The sequence below is a fragment of the Rhinatrema bivittatum genome, chromosome 5 (genome assembly GCF_901001135.1).
Source record: "Rhinatrema bivittatum chromosome 5, aRhiBiv1.1, whole genome shotgun sequence".
Taxonomy (NCBI): Eukaryota; Metazoa; Chordata; class Amphibia; order Gymnophiona; family Rhinatrematidae; genus Rhinatrema; species Rhinatrema bivittatum.
In genome coordinates this window covers 314,359,367-314,380,393 of record NC_042619.1, presented here as the reverse complement: position 1 = coordinate 314,380,393, position 21,027 = coordinate 314,359,367, and the positions used below count along the sequence as shown (strand labels likewise).

General features: G+C 46.1%; 1 protein-coding gene across 5 annotated transcripts in view; it reads left to right on the top strand.

Moving 5' to 3' along the window:
- FRMPD4 (FERM and PDZ domain containing 4) overlaps positions 1-21,027 on the top strand; it is a 1,001,692-nt gene that overhangs the window by 941,902 nt on the left and 38,763 nt on the right. For all 5 annotated transcript variants that reach the window (XM_029604343.1, XM_029604344.1, XM_029604342.1 and 2 more), the window contains 2 exons: positions 341-430; positions 8,328-8,510. In XM_029604343.1, coding sequence (XP_029460203.1) covers positions 341-430; positions 8,328-8,510 — 273 coding nt within the window. The remainder of the gene's footprint in view (positions 1-340; positions 431-8,327; positions 8,511-21,027) is intronic.

Sequence of the window (21,027 nt, the reverse complement as noted above, 5' to 3'; positions counted from 1 at the left end):
CCTTACCAACCAATTTGTAATAGATTACTGCTTCTGCTGACCACTACTTTCCCACAAATCTACCAATGGCATGTCCATGTTATAACACTAATGATTAGTGAAGTTTTGGTAAGTTCAATTGTACTTGTATGTTCCTGGAAACCAGAGACTCTCACTTGGGGTCATTTACTCCTCCAAGCCCCTCTTTTTCCTTGTTTCCTAGGTATCAGCCAACCAGCTAAGAGGGTGGTTCTTTTGAGTAAGATGAACTCCTCCTTCTTGATCTCTGTATCTATGAAACCCATTTTGTTTTCATGCTGCCCATATGATAGTAACAGCTACAGTTGTCCTTCCTCTTCAGCTCTCTGCTCTGCAAGCCAAGGTGCATTACCTCAAGTTCCTGAGTGACCTGCGATTATATGGTGGTCGTGTGTTTAAGGCAACATTAGTGGTAACTTTTTTCTCTTTGTTTTTTGAAACTATCAAAGAATTTAAGTCACTTGAAATCAAATGCTTTTGCGTATGCTAACATTTCTTACCAGTTAATGTAAATATGCAGTTGGGGGTAAATTGTTAAAAAACTTAGCAAAGACCTATGCACATAAAATAAGAAGCCAGGTGTATAGATTTATGGAATATGCTCAAGTGAATTTGCATCTGCCCAAAGCTACAAGTGTAATTTCATAACGAATATAAATTCTGCAGTGTAAACAAAGGTGTTCTCGAGGTGTTTCAGTGGCAGGTTATCAATCTACATTGCATAACTTACATTTTCAAAAAGCACACAATCAACCCTAATGCGCACACATTTGGCCAAAGATGGTGTGTACTTTTTACCCTTGGGCTTTCAACCCGTTCTCAAAGCGAAAGTACACATGCGCTCTCTCTCTTTGAAACTTGTAGGTTACAGAGTACGCTCAATCACTTTTACCTCCCTGTTCCTGCGGGAGAATTTTGCTGGAAAAGTGCGCATGTAGATTTGAAAATATAATTAATGCACAGACTTTTCTACCCCTCCAACCAGGAATGCTTCCATTCAATGCTGCGAATAGCCCACCCACTATGGAGCGATGCAGGGAATTTTAACTGCATTGAGGGTGGGCAATTTTCGGGCAGCTGACTTATGCCAGTAAAATGAGTGCACAATTATGCATGCACTGTTAATTATATGGTCGAACACAGCACATGCAGACATTGCTGTGACAACCCTCCACCCAACTACACACACACACAAACAGATATTATAAATACTAGATTCCCACAAATGTAGGCCCGGTGCGCGGGCCTACATTTGTGGGATGTGGCAATTTAATAACTTGCATATTTGGATGCATGTTATAAAATAGCCTGGCCATGTGGTGTGCACATGGGCGCGCAAATGCTGCTTCTACTATGTAAGTCGGAGGATTTTAAAAGGGGGGGCGCACCCACCTGAGAGTTATTCCTGAGGTATAGCAAGTTTCTAGGTGTCTTTTTTTAATTTTTGCAGGGATTTGTGTACTTTGCAAAGTGTTTGGCCTTGGAGAGATTTTATTTTTCTTGGGTGACAGCAGAATTTGAATATATATATATATATATATATATATATATATATATATATATTTGCATGTTGGGTTATAATGTGAAATGTCCTAGTTCTTCTTTGCACCCATTGCAAATTTAAAGTTGTTATGAATATTTATTTATTTATTTTACAGCTTTTATATGCCATCATTAAGTAGGACCATCACAACAGTTTACATCTTAAATACTGTCACATAATAACATAGTATATATTAATAATTAATAAAATACATCAAATAATTACCACATAAAATTCTATAAAATCTCTAAAAGCATAAAACATCAGTAATAATATAAAATACACAATAAATACTAAAACCTTAATTATTGCTATTTTATTGTAGTTGTGATGATCTCTGCCTTTCTGGAAAGAGGATTCATAAAAGAATACATTGTTATTTGTTTTAGTACATTATTGATTGGATCTGATGTTTCTGTTATGTGTTTTTTATTTGCTTTTTACATGATTTTCTTCTTGTGTAGTCATAAACTGCAATAAATATACAATAAATTAATACAGATTAATAAGGAAATTTACTGTTGGTGCTAAGTGCTTGAAATAATTGACTTAAAATATTTTAAGTGTCACTCATTATCAATGACACTGTGAAGGCTACTTAGAAATCCATTATCCAGTGCACTCTAAGGAATTGTTTACCGATAAGAGTACAACTAGGAAGGCTCAGACTGCTATGTGTACTGCCCACCCATGTTAAACTTGGGCTTCCCAAAAAAATCAGTTCTGGCTATGCCACCAAGTAAGAACTTCTCCCTCTCCCTCTCCCTCTCCTTCCCTCCCCTTCCTTATCTCTGAGAAGGGAGGGGAAGAAAGGGGAGCTGGTCTGCGTTACTGAAAGTGAAGGGAAGGGAGGGGGCTGTGAGAGGAAGAGAAGGGGGTGTATGAGTGAAAGGGGAGGTGTGAGTGAGGGGAAGGGGGAATGAGTGAGAGGGGAGAGAAGGGAAGGGAGGAGGAGGGTGAGTGAGGGAGGAAAGTGGGTGGTAGGGGAGGGAAGGAAGATGAGTAGGTAAGAGGGGAAGGGGTGAAAGGAGAGGGAAGGAAAGGGAAAGGGTGGGTGAGTAAGGGGAAACGGAAGGTGGGTGGGTGGTTGGGTGAATAAGTGAGAGGGAAGGAGTAGGAGCAGCATCAGCCCACGCCCTTGAGGAAAGAGTCATCCCATCGACTGCATGGACTGAAGGTGGAGGCTGCTGTTGAGAGGGTACCATCAATTTTTGCCCATGGCGCCATTTGCCCTAAAGCCAGCCCTGTCTATTCTCTTTGTTTCTCTTGGTCCTTCTTCTCTCTCTCTAGGAGCTGAATCCTCTGTCTCTCTGCAAAAACCTCATAAAAAAAATCTCTAACGTTTCACAATGTCCACAGTAATAACAGAACCAGGAAATAAAAATCTTATTGGTGCTGAAACAGGGAAGTGCCCACTGGTCAAACAGAATCAGCAGTGCTGTACAGAAACTCAAGTTTGCTACGTCTTCTGATTATCTCATAACCCTGAGCAGATTAGCCCTATAAGGGCTGGATTGCACTGTCCTGAGGAAACCAGTACTGCTGTGCATGCAAGATTCTTGTATCAATATTTATTAAAACAACTTTCAAAGGGAGCAATTTAATGCCAGACTCCTCAATCCCTTGGAGGCACATGCCCTTTCCTTCCCAGTTCATAAGAAAATACAAAAATAGGTCTTATTCAGTATAAACAGAGACTAAAGTCCTAATAGAGATTAAGTGGAGATCAGCAATTTACAGTCCCCTCACATTGCATTTGTGAGTGCTTTTATATATATATGAGTTATCCTTAAATAATCAGCATGACTGCACAGAGAACCAAAACTGGATATAAAAGGACTTCTGTGATAATTTAAGAATATTGAATGTGGCTAGCACAATGGGTCAAAAGATTTATGGTGAGTAGAGCTGAAGTTGAAACTAAACTGCAGGGTAGTGTAACAAGTCAAATAAAGGCATCATAGATTGAAAACCGGTGCAAGTCTAATTATTAAATCCTAACATACAGACATAAAAATCCTGCACATTCAAGCAGAAAATGTACCTTTTTTCACATCACACCATGCTGTTTAGGGCAAGCCCTCTGCATAAAACTGCTGTCTCGTTTGTATACTGTATGCAAAATTGTATTACTATATAGACACTTTCAGCCCATGTCCAGAGAATATATGGCCCCAGCTATGAAATGCATGACTCCATTCAACATCAGCAGATGATAAAATGAAATTACAAGTAAAGTAGACTCTTCCATTAGGGTTGGAAGGACTACAACAATCTGGCAATGCCATAACCACGTCTGTATGTGTGTCGTCGACTGCCAAAGAACAAAGCTCCAGAAATTGGGGTTATCTTTACCAGTTCCAGAACACAAATTGCAACTGTGGCAAAAAGCAGACAACTCCAGTATTGTCTATTAGCAACTCCAGTATTGTCTATTAGATGATTTAAGGAATGCTAGCAACTATTTAAGGGGATATGTCTGCAAATGATCATTTATCTACGTTAGTATACTAGATACAAAATGGTGATCATTGTATATAGTACACAGACAGAATAAAGTCATAGTCTGATTGACTAGGCCTTACTCACATCCTGATTAAAGTGAAAATCTGGCATCAAATACTCCAAAAAATCCCAAATATCAGTGTATATTGGGCCGGATTTTAAGAGGTATGTGCAGTAGGGATGTGAATCATTTTTCAACGATTAAAATTATCGTCCGATAATGTTAATATCGTCTTAAATCGTTATAGAACACGATACAATAGAAATTCTAACGATTTATCGTTAAAAATCGTTAAATCGTGTTAGTGCGCACTAACGGGAGTTAGTGCGCACTAACTCCCCGTTAGTGCGCACTAACTCGATTTAGTGCGCACTAACTGAAAATGATACAAATAAACACTTTCCAGGTCACTGAAGGTCAGTTAGGAATGAATATGTGTTCCTATTGGCTGGCTGCCCTCTTATCTATTGATGTTACCAAGGTTACCACTGAGGTGATGGTTGGGAGGATGGGAAATGGAACTGGAAACTAACGAACACCAACAGAAAATGAAACAAAGTGTTCACACTTCCCAGGTCAGTAAAGGTCACTTAGGAATGAATATGTATGTATGTATGTATTCCTATTGGCTGGCTGTGCTCTTATCTATTGATGTTACCAAGGCTAACACTGAGGTAATGGTTGGGGGGATGTGAAATGGAAACAGTTGGAAGCTTGACAAAAAAAGTAATGTAATGATCAGCACTCACGTGACTAGAACTTGTTTGTTTATTATTTTTGTTAGCAGGCACCTGAAATGCTAGTGCATGTTGAATTTGCCAATCACTGTGCATTTTAGAAAGGTGGTCCTGGCTGGAACTGTACACAGTTCAAATATATGTAATTGATTGTTGGTAAGTGTATTTTTTAAGTAGCCACACTGGCACAAGTATGTTTACTTTTCCTCCTACTTAACTCACTAGCTCAGCTTTGTAAGAAGGGCTTCTCTGCTTGTGTGTTGTTTTTGTTTGGTGTGAGGAGAGCAGAAACATCAGATCTTTATTCAATCTACTACAGTCATCTCTTACAGTGCCCTATCCCTATTAATACCAGGAGTGTTGTGATCTTCCTGCACACAGTGCCCTAACCCTGATACCAGTCTGAGACAGCTCCCTCCCTGCATTACTAGTGAGAGGCTGGCTTCACAGACAGGGGGGAGCTGCCTGACCCTCACTCCTGACTTCCCCCATGTCCCAGCTAGTGAATGGTGTGTGGGTGAGGGGGAGGGGGAGGATGGTGAAGTCTGAGACAGCTCCCTCCCTGCATTACTAGTGAGAGGCTGGCTTCACAGACAGGGGGGAGCTGCCTGACCCTCACTCCTGACTTCCCCCATGTCCCAGCTAGTGAATGGTGTGTGGGTGAGGGGGGGGGGGGGAGGATGGTGAAGTCTGAGACAGCTCCCTCCCTGCATTACTAGTGAGAGGCTGGCTTCACAGACAGGGGGGAGCTGCCTGACCCTCACTCCTGACTTCCCCCATGTCCCAGCTAGTGAATGGTGTGTGGGTGAGGGGGGGGGGAGGAGGATGGTGAAGTCTGAGACAGCTCCCTCCCTGCATTACTAGTGAGAGGCTGGCTTCACAGACAGGGGGGAGCTGCCTGATCCTCACTCCTGACTTCCCCCATGTCCCAGCTAGTGAATGGTGTGTGGGTGAGGGGGGGGGGGGGAGGATGGTGAAGTCTGAGACAGCTCCCTCCCTGCATTACTAGTGAGAGGCTGGCTTCACAGACAGGGGGGAGCTGCCTGACCCTCACTCCTGACTTCCCCCATGTCCCAGCTAGTGAATGGTGTGTGGGTGAGGGTGGGGGGGGAGGAGGATGGTGAAGTCTGAGACAGCTCCCTCCCTGCATTACTAGTGAGAGGCTGGCTTCACAGACAGGGGGGAGCTGCCTGACCCTCACTCCTGACTTCCCCCATGTCCCAGCTAGTGAATGGTGTGTGGGTGAGGGGGGGGGGAGGATGGTGAAGTCTGAGACAGCTCCCTCCCTGCATTACTAGTGAGAGGCTGGCTTCACAGACACGGGGGAGCTGCCTGACCCTCACTCAAGCAGAGAAGCCCTTCTTACAAAGCTGAGCTAGTGAGTTAAGTAGGAGGAAAAGTAAACATACTTGTGCCAGTGTGGCTACTTAAAAAATACACTTACCAACAATCAATTACATATATTTGAACTGTGTACAGTTCCAGCCAGGACCATCTTTCTAAAATGCACAGTGATTGGCAAATTCAACATGCACGTGTCTGCTAACAAAAATAATAAACAAAGAAGTTCTAGTCACGTGAGTGCTGATCATCACATGTCAAGCTTCCAACTGTTTCCATTTCACATCCCCCCAACCATTACCTCAGTGGTAACCTTGGTAACATCAATAAATAAGAGCACAGCCAGCCAATAGGAATACATATTCATTCCTAAGTGACCTTTACTGACCTGGGAAGTGTGAACACTTTGTTTCATTTTCTGCTGGTGTTCATGAGTTTCCAGTTCCATTTCCCATCCCCCCAACCATCACCTCAGTGGTAACCTTGGTAACATCAATAGATAAGAGGGCTGCCAGCCAATAGGAACACATATTCATTCCTAACTGACCTTCAGTGACCTGGAAAGTGTCTATTTGTATCATTTTGAGTTAGTGCGCACTAACTCGAGTTAGTGCGCACTAATCAGAAAAAACAATTTTTAACGATTTTTCAACGAAATAATCGTGCCAAACACGATTTTCTTCTCCTGCCACACGATTTCTATCGTTAAGACAATATGGAAAACGATTCACATCTCTAATGTGCAGGTGTACATTTGTGCGCGCAACCCAGCGCGCACAAATGTGCGCCCGATTTTATAACATGTGCGCGCAGCCGTACGCATGTTATAAAATCCAGGGTCGGCGTGCACAAGGGGGTGCACACTAGTGCATCTTGTGCACGCCGAGCTCTAGGGGAGCCCCGATGGCATTCCCCGTTCCCTCCGAGGATGCTCCGAAATCCTTCTGCCCCCCACCTTCCCCTCCCTTCCCCTTCTTGCCCCCACCTTCCCCTCCCTTCCCCTACCTAACCCGCCCCCCCAGTCCTACCTAAACCCCCCCCCACACCTTTGTTTTAAAAGTTGCGCTTGCCTCCGGGCAGGCGTAGGTTGCACGCACTGGCCAAGTGCCGGCGCACGATCCCCCTGCCTAGCAGCTCTAGAAGGCCTCTGGCCATGCCCCCGCCCCACCCCACACCTTTTTTAAAGCCCCGGGATATACACGCGTCCCTGGGCTTGCGCGCATCGCCGGACCTATGCATAATAGGCTGGGCGCGCGTAACCCTCCTGCGCGCGTAAATCCAGCTGGATTTACGCGCATAGGGCTTTTAAAATCTGCCCCATTATCTTCACTATAAACCATTATGATACTTGTGATCAAGCAGTTCCTAGTCTATTGGTCTAGTGCTCAGAACTCCAGGCTCCTGCTATGGTAATCACTGTGTCTAGCAAAAAGGCTTAGACTCCAGTCCTATATGACTTGGTGAGTGGTCTGTCACTTTAAGGGGACATGGCATCCTCAAAATCCCCGCTGTAGCCCCGGCTCCTTTTACCCAGTAGGATCCTTATTAGGCCTAAATAGTCTTTCTTTCCAAATGTACTCATCTAATCACAGCCCAGCTCTTTTCAGGATTCAGTCCCCTCGTATGTCTCCAGCGAGCTTTAACATCAGATGGTCATCGCTTCTGCTCTCAAGTGTTCCACTGGATGCTGGCTGCTGGCCCACCCTCCTGCCTCTTCCTTCCCAGAAGCCCTCAAACTCCCTTGCTGAAGGCGTTGTTTGGCGTTCCAGTGTCCGCCATCTTCTCCAAACTCCATCCCAAGAAGCCATGCAGCCTCTCAGAAAGGGGGTTCTGTATCCTGCTGTCCTACGTGCATTTTACTGGGGCTAATCCTGTGCACTTCCTTCATAGCTGAGAGAACATTCATCCTGCTGGCTGCTTTTCTTTATTTCCCACATTGGGGGAAGTATACTCCCCTACAGCACACTAAATCAAACTCTGGGAATTAGGTGCATTCAATGTGTGCCAATGACTTCCTTGAAACACTCTGGTCATTATCAGTCTAGCAGATAGTAGCCTTGTGCTATGTGTGACTTCATGAAATTCAGTGAGACTTAACCCTCAGCCGCTATGCGTACAAAAAAAATGTATACAATGTATACAAAAAGTTTCTTTTTTTTTTTTTTTTACTTTATATTTTCAGCAGGGAGAAAAGCATTCCGATGCTACTTTGTTAGTGGGACCAAGGTATGGCATCAGTCATGTGATAAACACCAAAACCAATCTTGTGGCCCTTCTGGCAGACTTCAGTCATGTGAACAGAATTGAAATGTTTACAGAGGATGAAATCAGTGTGAGAGTCGAGCTGTATGTCCTAGATGTGAAGGTGAGTAAATTGCAGAAGCAGTGCTTGGTAAAGGGTCGATTTTCAACCAGTGTAGTTAACTAACAGGTACATTTTAAAAAGACACGCATGTGCCCATAAATGCGCATATTATCACGTGAGCAGAGATACGCTTAATTTTATATTGTGCATGCAAGTACACATGTATCATTTAAAATAACCCAGTTGCACATCTGTGTACAGCCTTTACGCGCATGTTACGTGCTCGCACAAGCGACCATGAGAGAGAAACAATCTGACACTCTATATATCTCCCACTGTACGAGAAGCATTTTCAACTCAGGGTGGGTTATAGGAGAGGCAGAGTTACAAGTGTCTACAGACCCTTGCAGACCAAAACACCACCACCCACCGTCCCCTCCAAAAACTCACCCTGAGTTACCCCTCTTACAGTGGGAAATATATAGAGTGTCAGACTGTCTCTCTAACAAAAGGCTCTGCCTCCTTATTCTTGACGTGCATGCAGGTATATACACATGTACTTTCCAGCTTCTTAAAATGTGTGTTGTTCGCGTGTGACCCACATACGCGTGTATGGGAATTTTTTGTGCGAGCAACGCTTTAAAAATCTACCTGTAAGTAGTTAGCCAGCTAGATCCATCAGAGTGAAAATTTTCCCCTATGTGTACCAAATGGCAGGGCTCATTGTGTGCATGTGTAGTTTTGCCAGGATAATTTTCAAAGAGTTCTTTTTCATGTAAGTCCACTTTGAAAACTGGTGTAACTTAAATTTGCATATTTGCCAACTACTTTATATGTAGGTCTTCTCTACATATTAAATGCTTAGATATGCAACCAAAAAGGTCAAGGGCTATTGGAAACTTGGGAAGCCAAGGATTAGGAAACAGACAAGAAACTGGACAGGGTGGTGCAAGATAAAACAAGAACTGGACTGGAGTAGACAGAACAGGTAACAATGAACAGGGAAGCCCAACAGGGCACAAGGCTGGGTATGAGAACCTCGCAGAAAGGAAGCCTATAAGGCAGAAAGGCCCAGGAGGCCAGAGTGCAAGGCGAGAAGGCCTGGGAGGCGAGAAAACAAAGCAAGGAGGCCTGAGATGCCACAGAGTGAGGCATAGAGGTCTGGGAGACCACAGAGTGAAGCGGGAGGTCAAGAGAGGCCACTGGGCAAGGCAGAAATCCTGGGTAGGCTTCAAGGCAAGACAGGTGGCCTGGTAGGCCATAAGGCAAGATGAGGCCAGGTTAGGCCACAAGGCAAGACAGGAATATAAGAACAATGTGGCCAGGTCAGGGAGCCAATGCAACTCGATGAAGAGGCATCGATGGACTGGACAGGCTGACTTAAGTTGTGCAGGAACTGCTGAGTCATGTGATCAGTGAGGAGGTAGTTTGAATAGCTGGGAACAGAGCTCGCTGGAGGCCTCTACTGGTGGGGAGGTGTCATAGCAGGTAGAATTAGGGCATGGTGAGGCTGCACAGCAGGCTAAACTGTGGCAACATCCACAGTACCTGAAGACTGAAGGGTGGCCAATGTAACATTAGTTTTTAAAAAGGGTTCCAGCAGTGATCCATGAAACTGTAGATTAGGGATGTGAATCGGGCTTCGGACGATTGAAAATATCATACGATATTTTCAAAATCGTCAGAAACCAGGGGCTCCCCCAAAATGATAGGAAAACCCCACAAAATTGTTCGTGGGGGTTCTCTTATCGTTTTGGGGGAGGGCGTGAAAAACGGCACACAAAAATAACCCCTAAACCCACCCCGACCCTTTAAAACTAATTCCTTAGCTTCCCCCACCATCCCGACCCCCCAAAAAATGTTTTACAGGTACCTGGTGGTCCAGTGGGAGTCCCGGGAGCGGGAGATCGCTCCCGGGCCGTCGGCTGCCACTAATCAAAATGTGCCGATGGCCCATTGCCTTTACCATGTGACAGGGTATCCGTGCCATTGGCCGGCCCCTGTCACATGGAGGGAGCACTGGATAGCTTGCGCCATCTTTAAAAATGGCGCGGGCCGGACGAAAAAAAAAACACGAATTGAATCGGAACCAGAATCAGAACCGATTCCGGTTACGATTCACATCTCTACTGTAGATCAGTAAGCCTAATGTCTATGCCAGGCAAAATGATAAAAGCTTTGTTAAAAATAAAAATTGTTGACCATTTAGATAGACATGGCTTAATGGGGAAGATGTTCAAGTATGGGAACTTCTATGTTAATTCACCAAGAATGGTAGAGCAACCTAGTCCTGGAAGCACATATGGTTTTCAGACTATCCATAGTCATGAGACAGATTGCATATACTGGGTCTACAGTATATGCAAATTTATCTCAAGCATATTAATTATAAATATCCTGAAAACCAGACAAGTCACTGTAGTTGTGCTGCCAGGACAGTGTTGAGAGTGTGGTAGAGGACCAAAGAGGGAAGAAAGCAAGATGACAAAACCAATTTGGATAAGAAATAGTTTGAAGAAGGATAAGTTTCTACTGGTGGCAGCTAGGATGTATCCTTAGCTACAGAATTGTAGACAGGGACAAGTAATCAGATGGATTAGGCCAGTTGTTAAACTATCTAAACAGAGCCCTGTCCTGATTTGGTCCTGGGTATGAGGGCTGATGGGGAGGGTCACAGCCCAGGGCAGGCCCCATGACCTTCTGAGAGGAAGTAGAAGAAATCTTTCTTCCCTTAAGCTTTCCACTTGCTGGGGCTCTTCCATGCATCAGTCCATCCCACACAACAAAAATACAAACTCAGGATTGCTGTTCAAAATAAAATGAAAGTTCCTTAGCTGGCATGAAAATGAGAAAATAGAGAGTCCAAAGTACGGACATACCAGAGACTGGTGCACCTCTCAGCAAACAAGTCCAAAACCAATACAAATTAACCTCGGTCTCTCCAGGAATCTTTGCCCTCTAATAGATAAGTTTGCTCCCCCCCTCCTCCCCTGGCTCCTCCGCAGCACCTGTTCTGTAAGGTAGCTATCCTGCTTTTTGTTGCGAGTGCCGCCCGCGGAAGGCCCACATTTGGGCCCACTTACCCTTGGCTTCCAGCTCCAGCTTCCGGTTCGACCTCCCTCGTGGCAGTAGGCCAAGCCTCCTCTGCCATCCCTGGCTCCTCCGTGGACTTTCCGGTTCCTCGGCAGGTCTCCCTACGTGTGCCGTGGGGAGACGCTGCTGCCAGTGTCATGCTGCCCACTAGGTGCACGTGTGCGCCTCACCAGGTTTTAAAGGCGCCGCAGCGGGAAAGTAGCCCACGGCCCCGGATGATGACATCACTGGGTCTCTGTATATAAGGCAGGGCCCAGCTACTTGTTCCCTGCCTTGGCAACAGGTCTCCATGCTTGTCGTGTACTCCTTGCTTGTTCCTGATCCTATCTATGTTTCTGGTTCCTGATCCTGTTTAAATTCCTGGTTCCTGTTCCTGATCCGTACCTGGTCCTTGCCTTCCTCATTGGATTGACTACTGGCTTTGACCTCTGCTACACTTGACCACGTCTGGATTGATTTCTGGCTTGACCTTTGCTCGTTCGACCGCCTGACCTTGTCTGCCACCTGTCCCGACTACAGCTTGTTCTACATCTTCGCTTCTGGTACTACCCTGGACTTGGCCTTGCAGGCTTTAGCCTCGGGCGTCTCCTGTACCTGCCTCTGATTCTTCATTGGCGCCCGGGTCTCTGAATCCCTTCCTCGTCTAGACTCGTCTTCTTCCTGTGATCCCTGCTGGCCCCTGGCTGTAATCTACATCATCCACTGGGAGTCTTCAGACGGAGGCCCACCTAAGACCAGCCGGCATCTGCATCCAAGGGCTCAACCTGTGGGGAAGGAGGGCTGGTATTTGCGAAGCTCCAGCCAGCCTCCGTTGCTCAGCCAGCTTCGCCTTCCAACGGTGGGGACCTGCAGGGCTTGCCCTACGGGTAGCGTCAACCCCACTTCCGGCGCAACACTTTTTACACATTGATGAACTTCTGGTAGGACTCCTATGTCAGGACATCTCTTCAGTTAGATAATCTCCTTTATCCAGCAACACCCCCTTCCCCCACCACCACCAAAGACATAAGAACATGCCATACTGGGTCAAACCAAGGGTTCATCAAGCCCAGCATCCTGTTTCCAACAGTGGCCCATCCAGGCTCTAAGTACCTGGCAAGTACCAAAAAACCAAGTCTATCCCATGCTAGTGATGCTAGTAATAGTAGTGGCAATTTTCAAAGTCAATTAATAGCAGGTAATGGACTTCTCCTCCAAGAGCTTATCCAATCCTTTTTTAAACCCAGCTACACTAACTGCACTAACCACATCCTCTGGCAACAAATTCCAGAGTTTAATTGTGCGTTGAGTGACAAAGAACTTTCTCTGATTAGTTTTAAATGTGCTACATGCTAATTTCATGAAGTTCCCCCTAGTCCTTCTATTATCAGAGTAAATAACCAATTCACATTTACCCGTTCTAGACCTCTCATAATTTTAAACATCTCTATCATATCCCCCCTCAACCATCTCTTCTCCAAGCTGAACAGTCCTAACCTCTTTCCTCATAGGAGAGCTGTTCCTCATAGGGCAACTGTTCCATCCCCTTTATCATTTTGGTCGCCCTTCTCTGTACCGTCTCCATCGCAACTATATCTCTTTTGAGATGCAGTGACCAGAATTGTACACAATATTCAAGGTGTGGTCTCACCATGGAGCGATACAGAGGCATTATGATTTTTCTATTTTTTCACCATTCCCTTCCTAATAATTCCTAACATTCTTTTTCCTTTTTTGACTGCCGCAGCACACTGAGCCGATGATTTCAATTATCCACTATGACACCTAGATCTCTTTCCTGGGTGGTAGCTCCTAATATGGAACCTAACATTGTGTAACTATAGCATGGGTTATTTTTCCCTATATGCATCATCTTGCACTTATCCACATTAAGTTTCATCTGCATTTGGATGCCCAATTTTCCAGTCTCACATGGTCCTCCTGCAATTTATCACAACCCGCTTGTGATTTAACTACTCTGAATAATTTTGTATCATCTGCAAATTTGATTCCCTCACTCATCGTATTTCTTTCCAGATCATTTATAAATATATTGAAAGGCATGGGTCCCAGTACAGATCCCTGAGGCACTCCACTGTTTACCCTTTTCCACTGAGAAAATTGACCATATAATCCTACTCTGTTTCCTGTCTTTTAACCAGTTTGTAATCCATGAAAGGACATCACCTCCTATCCCATGACTTTTTCTTTTCCTAGAAGCCTCTCATGAGGAACTTTGTCAAATGCCTTCTGAAAATCCAAATACACTACATCTACCGGTTCACCTTTACCTATATGTTTATTAACCCCTTTAAAAAAGTGAAGCAGATTTGTGAGGCAAGACTTGCCTTGGGTAAAGCCATGCTGACTTTGTTCCATTAAACCATGTCTTTCTATATGTTCTGTGATTTTGATCTTTAGAACACTTTGCACTATTTTTCATGACACTGAAATCAGGCTAACTGGGCTATAATTTCCCGGATCGCCATTGGAGCCCTTTTTAAATATTGGGGTTATATTAGCCACCCTCCTGTCTTCAGGTACAATGGATGATTTTAATGATAGGTTACAAATTTTTACAATTGATCTGAAATTTCATATTTGAGTTCCTTCAGAACCCTGGGGTGTATACCATCCAGTCCAGGTGATTTACTACTCCAGTTTGTCAATCAGGCCTACCACATTTTCTAGGTTTACCATGATTTGGTTCAGTCCATCTGAATCATTACCCATGAAAACCTTCTTCGGAACGGGTATCTCCCCAACATCCTCTTCAGTAAACACTGAAGCAAAGAAATCATTTAATCTTTCCGCGATGTCCTTATCTTCTCTAAGTGCCCCTTTAACCCCCTGATCATCTAATGGTCCAACTGACTCCCTTGCAGGCTTTCTGCTTCGGATATATTTTAAAAGGTTTTTACTGTGAGTTATTGTCTCTACGGCCAACTTCTTTTCAAATTCTCTCTTAGCCTGTCTTATCAATCCTCTCTGGAACCACTCCTCTGTGAATTTCCTCAGGAGAGTATGAGGTATCCTCCTTCACTGCTTCTCCCCTGTCCTTAAGCACTAGCCACCTTCCCTGGGCAGGAATAATTCAGTTTCTCCGCATTCCTAGAACCTTCTCTTTGGAGGAATTAGGCTCACTTGATACCCTCTGTGGAGAAATGGGCAGCTCAGGCTGCAGACTGGCTATTTCTTACTCAGACTTCCTCAAACACCTACTGCTCTTCCTGGCACAACTTTAACTTTGAAAGGAGCGAGCAGCCAATTTCAATGCAAGTCAGGAATCTAGCGGACATACTGGATATGAATTTATCTATGCATGCCCAGATTAAGGCTGCAGTACAGAGGTTTCTTTTTTTTAATTTTATGTGTGTATGTGCATATAAGATATAAAATTGCCCCATATCAGGCTGTGCGCCCATATACACAAGTATATCTGCACCCGCGTATCCATTTTAAAGTTATGGTAACTTTAAAACAGACATGCGGGCAGACATGTAGATATGTATAAGGGCGCACAGCCAGATACCCAGCAATTGTATATCCTACACAAACTTACACGTGCATGTTATAAAATAGCCTAGGCGCATGTATGTATGCCCCTAATTTTAAGCTTGTGAGCGCACAGCAGCATAAGTCTGCTTTAGGACATCTAAGTGAGGGAATTTTATAACAGATGCGTGACTAGCCCATGACCAGTTTCACCAGTTTGTCCACCAGAATGCCAGGTCTAGAGCTTTTTCCTCCAACCCCCCCCCCCCCCCCCTATTTTTTTAGCCTGCAGTCCATCCAGTTAACTCAGACTGATCAAATGTTGTATCTGTCGGTGCTAGACGGCTTCGACCCATTTGCCTCACCTTGTTCACGGCTCCTCCCGCTTATCTAGGAAAGATGGCTACCACCGAGTCTACTAGCCGATCTCTCCAGCGTCCCCGGAACGGCTATGGTGCAGCCTCCCGCCATGCCTCCCCCCCCCAGGTACCTACTAGGGTGCTCACGCGCGGGTCACCCATGTCTTTATTCCAACCTTGGCGCGAACCTTGGGACGTTCCCCCTTGCTGACGTCACGCCATCCAGGTATATAACCTATTCTATTTTGCTAGCTCATCGAGTTAGCAAGGACTCAAATCCGTTCCTATCTACGCTACTCTGCCGCTTCCGTGCTGCCACTGGAAGCTCTCTCTCTGCCCTTCGGGGTAACTGCTAACCTGGGTACCCGCTCCTCGGGGGCCCTCTGCTTTATTTCAGGTGCCTTACAGGGAGCAGGTACTTGCTCCTCAAGGGCCTGCTCTCCCTGCCTCGGTGCCTGCACTTTCTACTTCAACCTGGTGGAATCTCATACCTACAGCAAATACCTAGTGAGTACTAGGGATGTGAATCATTTTTTGACAATTTAAAATATCGTCCGATATATTTTAAATCGTCAAAAATCGTTAGAGCCGCGATACAATAACAATTCCCCTGATTTATCGTCAAAAAATCGTAAATCGGGGGAAGGGGGAGGGCGGGAAAACCGGCACACTAAAACAACCCTAAAACCCACCCCGACCCTTTAAAATAAATCCCCCATCCTCCCGAACCCCCCCAAAATGCCTTAAATTACCTGGGGTCCAGAGGAAGGGTCCCGGTGTGATCTTTTACTCTCGGACCTCCGGTGCGTTGTAGAAATGGCGCCGGCGCTACCTTTGCCATGTCATACGACAGGTCAAAGGTAGCGCCGGTGCCATTTTGTTTTTTGTCCCCCAATGTCAGGAGCGTAGGAGATCGCCGGCGCCATTTTGCGCAAAATGGCGCCGGCCGTACGGCAACACGATTCGACTGCAGGAGGTCGTTCCGGACCCCCGCTGGACTTTTGGCAAGTCTTGTGGGGGTCAGGAGGCCCCCCAAGCTGGCCAAAAGTCCCTGGGGGTCCAGCGGGGGTCCGGTAGCGATCTCCTACCGCGAATCGTTTTTCCGTACGGAAAAACGATTCGCGTGCAGGAAGTCGTTCCCGGACCCCCGCTGGACTTTTGGCAAGTCTTGTGGGGGTCAGGAGGCCCTCCCAAGCTGGCCAAAAGTCCCTGGGGGTCCAGCGGGGGTCCGGGAGCGATCTCCTACGCTCCTGACGTCAGGGGACAAAAAACAAAATGGCGCCGGCGCTACCTTTGACCTGTCATATGACAAGGCAAAGGTAGCGCCGGCGCCATTTCTACAACGCACCGGAGGTCCGAGAGTAAAAGATCACACCGGGACCCTTTCTCTGGACCCCAGGTAATTTAAGGCATTTTAGGGGGGTTCGGGAGGGTGGGGGATTTATTTTAAAGGGTCGGGGTGGGTTTTAGGGTTGTTTTAGTGTGCCGGTTTTCCCGCCCTCCCCCTTCCCCTCCCCCCCCACTGGACCCCAGGTAATTTAAGGCATTTTGGGGGGGTTCAGAAGGGTGGGGGATTTATTTTAAAGGGTCGGGGTGGGTTTTAGAGATGTTTTAGTATGCCGGTTTTCGATTTACATGATTTACACGATTTACACGATATTTAAAAAACCCAAACTGCGACGATCCGATTCCCTCCCCCTCCCAGCCGAAATCGATCGTTAAGACGATTGATCACACGATTCACATCTCTAGTGAGTACTCTCTCAGTCTGTCTCATCCACAGTACTACATTGCTGGGAAACCTGCTTTGGAACCTTCCTGTACCAATGGGGTGAGAAGGGCTACCTCTGCTGAGGTCCCTGAGACTGCTACTACCAGACTGCCTCACTACTGCCACCTCTGGTGGTACTCTTCAAGCTGTATAATAAAGAACTAACTGTGTTTGTGCATTCTGAGTCTAGCCTAGTACTGTGGCTCCTCACCAGGCTCCTCCCTGTGGGCATGGTCATCTGCCACAGTACCCAAGGATCCACCCAAACACCACTTAACCATAACAGATTGCTAACGCCATGGATCTGGCTCAGCTCACTGCAATGCAGGCCATTCCAGGCCTGGCCCAGCGAATCTCCAAACAGCAGAATGCGCTGGAGGGTTTGACCGCTGCATTCAACCTACTGCACACACAGATGAACTTACTTATCACCACAGGTAAAGAAGCTAGGGATGTGCAGAGCAAAATTTTATGTTCATATTTTTTATGTCCGAAAGGGGGTCCCACTTGCGGCCAATATGGACATAAAAAAAATCCAATGAGTTGGGTATATGTACATATGTGCAAAAAAAAAATTTAAACCCCCTCACCCTCCTTAATCCCCCCCCCAGACTTACCACAACTCCCTGGTGATCGAGCGAGGAGTGAGGACGTCATTTCTGCAATCCTTGGCGAGAAGCATGTGACGTCGGTGGCACGTCGAGTGACGCGGCGTCACGTGATTCCCGGCTCGTTCGCGCCGGACGGCTCGTTCGGCCCAAAAAGAACTTTTGGCCAGCTTGGGGGGGCCTCCTGACCCCCCCAAGCTGGCCAAAAGTTCTTTTTGGGCCGAACGAGCCGTCCGGCGCGAACTTGCCGGGAATCACGTGACGCCGCGTCTGAGTGACGCGGCGCCACGTGATTCCCGGCGTCTTCTGTCTTGCACAATTTGCGCAGGAAGCAACGTAGGAGAAAGTGCCTTCCTTCATGGTGGGCCACCAATAAACGTTTTGTAGCTTAGACATTCTGCGTTGGCCAGGGTGTCCTGCCAGCTTAGAGTCATGAGCCCATGCTAACAACTTCTTTCTGAGGTTCTTGGGTACGATGGTCTTTCCTGCAGGTACTGAGTGAGTAGCTGCCAAAATAACCCTTTTTGGGTCAATGATGTGTTGCGGTTCCTCTGGAATGTCCTCAGAGAGGAATGAGCAAGATAAGAATATCAGAGCAGATGCCCTATCTCCAGGGTGGTATTTTAGCACAATCTGTTGAAAAACAGAGACCATCTCGCTTGTCTATGATTTAGGCACTGTGATTGGTGGAGGTACTCCAGATTCTTATGGTCTGTAAAGACAGTGACTTGATGTTGCACTCCTTCGAGCCAAGGGTGCCATTCTTCGAATGCCATCTTTATAGCCAGGAGCTCTTTATCTCCTATTCCTTAATTTTTCTCTGCTGGAGAGAAGCGACGGGAGAAGAATGAGCATGGTTGTAAAGCCTTTGAATCACTGGCCTGACTTAGTACGGCCCCTATGCCAACGTCTGAGGCATCGACCTCAACGATGAAGGGCTTGGTGGAATCCGGGTGTCGGAGACACAGCTTGCTTGAAAAGGCATCTTTTAACTTCTGGAATGCAGCTATTGCCTCCGGAGATCAATTTGCAATATTGCACCTTTCTTTGTCATAGCTGTAAGCGGAACTGTAAGTGAGGAGTAGTTCTTGATGAAAGTTGGTGAAACCTAAGAAACATCTGACAGCCTTTAGACTGGTGGGTTGTGCCCATTTCTTAATGCTCTCCAGCTTTTGTGGATCCATTTGAAAGCCTTGGTTGGAAACAATGTAGCCCAAGAAAGGCACTGATTCCTTGTGGAATTCACACTTGGATAGCTTGGCGTATAGATGATTCTTGTGGAGTCTTTGCAGCACTCTTTTGACATCCTCAAAATGAGTGGTTATGTCTTGAGAGAATATCAAGATGTCATCTAGGTAGATAATGACATTCTTATAGAGGAGATCCCGGAAAATGTTCATTACATTTTGAAAGACAGCCGGGGCATTGCACAGGCCGAAGGGCATCACTAAATATGCAAAGTGACCGTCCCGGGTGTTGAAGGCCGTTTTCCACTCTTCGCCAGCGCGAATTCGAAGTAAGTTGTAGGCTCCTTTCAGATCAAGCTTGTTGAATATCTTGGCTCCCTGTAGTCTGTCGAATAGCTCTGAAATGAGAGGCAGGGGATAACGATCTTTCACTATTATCTCAAGACCCCTGTAAATCTATACATGGACGCAATGTTCCATCCTTCTTCCCCACAAAGAAGAAACCTGCACCAGCAGGAGGCTTGGAGGGTCTTATGTAGTCTTTTTGGAGGTTTTCCTGAATATATTTGGACATGGCTTTATTCTCTGCCACAGAGAGGGGTACACCTGTCCCTTGGGTGATTCAGTGTTCGGCTTCAGATTAATAGCGCAGTCATAAGGTCTGTGAGGCGGTAATATGTCCGCAGCTTCTTTTGAAACGATATCTTGGAATGATGCATATTGAGGCGGCAACCCTGGCATTACTGGGGTGGTTGGCATGCAGGGTAAAGGAGTGACCTCCATCAGGCATTTCCCATGGCAGTCTGGACCCCAACATGAAAGTTCCAGTGTAGCCCAATTGAATTGAGGCATATGCTGCTGCAGCCACAGTAATCCCGGTACTATAGAGTGCATGGCCTTCTCTAAAACAAAGAAGGAGATAGTTTCAGAATGGACAGCACCAGTCCATAGACATACTGGTTTGGTGAGTTCGGTTACTTCACCTGGTAAGGGCTCTCCATGAATGGAAGATAGAAGTAGTGGAGACTTCATAGTGGTAGTGGGTATCCGTAGGTGCTCCATTAATCATTGTAGAATGAAATTGCCACCTGCCCCTGAGTCCACTAGGGCAAGAGTCTGATACTCTAAGGGTCCGCAGATCGAGAATACAGGAAGAGAGAGCGGAGAAGAAGGAGCAGTAAGACCTAAGAAGAGTCCTCCCGCAGGACTTAGTTCTGCCAATTTCCTGGACATAGAGGGCATGTTTGAACAGCATGGCCAGCTTTTCCACAGTACATGCACAGCCCTAATTTCTTCCGTGTTCTTCTCTCTTTGGATGTCAGATGGCTGCGGCCTAATTGCATAGGTTCTTCTTCTCCAGCAACTGGGACCGAAGGAACAGGCCTCTCGAGCTTCATCCTGAAAGGGTTTTCTGGGAGTCTTGGTCTCTTGAACTTTGTCAAGAAGTCGGCGGTCAATCCTTGTTGCCAACTTCACTATTCAGCCAAGGTCTCAGGCATCTCATGAGCAGCGAGCTCGTCCTTCAGACGAGAGTTCAGTCCTTCAAAGAAGAGGGTCTTCAGGTACTTTGGGTCCCAGGATAGTTCAGACGCCAGTGTCTTGAATTTGATAGCGAAGTCAGCTAATGGTTTATTACTTTGCTTCAGGTGAACCAAGATGATCCTGCAGTGGTATACCGGGCAGGGTCATCGAAAATTGATTTAAACAGTTTGAGGAATCCTTCAAGTTCATGAAGAATCGGATCCTTGCGCTCCCACAGCGAAGAGGCCCAAGACAATGCTTGTCTGTCTAGATATGACAGGATATAGGTGGTCTGGGCATGAGCTGTGGGAAAATGGCTGGGTTGCAGGGAAAAGTGCATGCAGCACTGGTTAATGAAACCTCTGCATCTCCAAACTTCCCCCGAGAAGCGGGTAGGAGCAGATAGAGGTACAATAGTATTGTAGGAGCAGATAGAGGTACAATACTATTGTACCTCTATCTGCTCCTACCCGCTTCTCGGGGGAAGTTTGGAGATGCAGAGGTTTCATTAACCAGTGCTGCATGCACTTTTCCCTGCAACCCAGCCATTTTCCCACAGCTCAT